The 2,035-nt window shown below is 37.1% G+C and overlaps 1 protein-coding gene across 1 annotated transcript; it reads left to right on the plus strand.

The window, feature by feature from the left end:
- Positions 1-688: 688 nt before the first annotated feature.
- LOC311093817 (4-galactosyl-N-acetylglucosaminide 3-alpha-L-fucosyltransferase 9-like) lies at positions 689-1,696 on the plus strand (the record flags this gene model as incomplete). The annotated part of the gene is made up of 1 exon (XM_084131411.1): positions 689-1,696. One exon carries the CDS (start codon positions 689-691, stop codon positions 1,694-1,696), a length of 1,008 nt encoding a protein of 335 aa, XP_083987537.1.
- Between the last annotated feature and the right edge of the window lie 339 nt (positions 1,697-2,035).

Below are 2,035 nucleotides of genomic sequence, written 5' to 3' on the forward strand. Positions count from 1 at the left end.
GTGTTAATGAACCGCCAAAACGCAAAAAAGTTCCCCGTTATTAGCTAGTTGAAAACGGTGTCATGTAAACCTCCCCCAGTCCGTTTTTGTTTAAAAAGCATATTTTTCTCTTTGTTTTGGCCTTCCATCGTGGTTGGGGGGGGGGGGTGTCTTGCTGTTTTTGGCACTTGATTACATAAATGCTTTGTTTTTAATGAGGAGGATGTTTTAAGCTATGAAACTTGCAAGTCAAAAGATCAAGAAAAAAAATTCATGTCATGAACCTTAAATTATATTAAAAGAGACTTTTTATTTTTAAGACACAAACCATATAAGGAAGAGTAAAATATAATAAATATTTTCACTATAAATAAACATTGTACAGACTGGAATATTTTCCCATAAAAAAAATAGATGACCATTTATGTATTTTAAAGCTTATTTTATGATATTTTAAGCCAATTATTGATGCATTCTCTATCTTCTTCCCTGCATTAGTGAATGTCAACATAAAATGATGTCAGCAACTCCTTCCAAAACCACTCGGAGCATTATAATTGCCTTGTTTTTGTTGGCATGTTTTATATTCTATTTGTTCTACCTCATGCCACCGGAATTCAAAAATTCAACCATAAACTTGTTCAAATGCCCTGCTGATCAAGGCCAGATAAATAACATCAGCACAAAAACATGCCTCAGTGTTCTTAAGATGCAGAACCTCACATGCACTGTGAATATCACTGTGGATAAACCCCAGATTGGGGTTGAAACCCCAACATCTGCATCAAAACCCTTGACTACTGCTGAGAAAGAAGAACCAGAAACCATTATATTGATCTGGATGTGGCCTTTTGGTGCTAGTTTTGGCTTAGGACCCTGCAGTTCGGCATTCAACATCCATGGCTGTCGTTTAACAGATGACAGAAATCTGTTTAACCAAGCACACGGGGTTATGTTTCATCATAGAGATATCAGTGGGGATTTATCCAACATGCCGAAACTTTCACGACCTGCCTTCCAGAAGTGGATATGGTGGAATATGGAGTCTCCAAGTAATTCATATTCAAATCCCCTGCTAAAGGATCTGTTTAATCTGACCTCAAGTTACCGCCGGGATTCAGATATTCCAGTACCTTACGGTTGGCTCACAGAGGCCACAGAGAAAGAGAAAAATTATACTATCCCAAAGAAGGATAAATTAGTTTGCTGGGTAGTAAGTAACTATAATCCAAGCTATAGGCGTTCACAATACTTTACTGAGTTAGTGAAATACATTGATGTGGATGCCCATGGAAGACACTTCAACAATCGAATTAATAATGATGATTATACAAATTTGATACAAAGCTGCAAATTCTACTTGTCGTTTGAGAATTCCATTCATAGAGACTACATGACTGAGAAGCTGTTCAACCCTCTCGAGATTGGTACCGTTCCTATCGTTATTGGCCCACCGAGAGAGAACTATGAGCAGTTCATACCAAGTGAAGCCTTCATCCATGTGGATGACTTTCCATCCCCAAAAGAACTGGCTGATCATCTGAAACTCATGGACCAAAACGAGGACCTGTACAGGCAGTACTTCACCTGGAGAGAGCATTTTGTTTCAAAAGGAGCATCATTCGGTCTTACCCATGCCTGTCGGATTTGTGAACATATTAAAAGGAATAAGAAATACCGTGTGGTCAAAGATATCAACAGCTGGTACTGGGTTTAGAGGGGCATTTTAAGACAATGCTGACTGACCAGTGGCGGCAAGTCATGAGTAAATCAACGTTACATTTACCATTACGTTACACAAACCATTATAAATTAATGGAAAATGATGTTCTTTTATACCTGTTTGGGGTAGGGATTAAAATGGTTCAAAGAACAAAATCAATTTTTTAAAATGTTTTTTTTCTTTTTTTTCTGCAGAATGTAATAAATATTCTGCTTGTGCTATGGTTATGTTTTATTTCAAGATATTTGTCAGGTTTTTGTCCATAAAATATTCTTGTGTGTAATAATTTCTTATGTATCTCATCCCAAATTTCCGTTGCTAATTCCAAAACGT

This window comes from Abramis brama (genome assembly GCF_963993115.1).
Source record: "Abramis brama genome assembly, chromosome: 12".
Classification (NCBI taxonomy): domain Eukaryota; kingdom Metazoa; phylum Chordata; class Actinopteri; order Cypriniformes; family Leuciscidae; genus Abramis; species Abramis brama.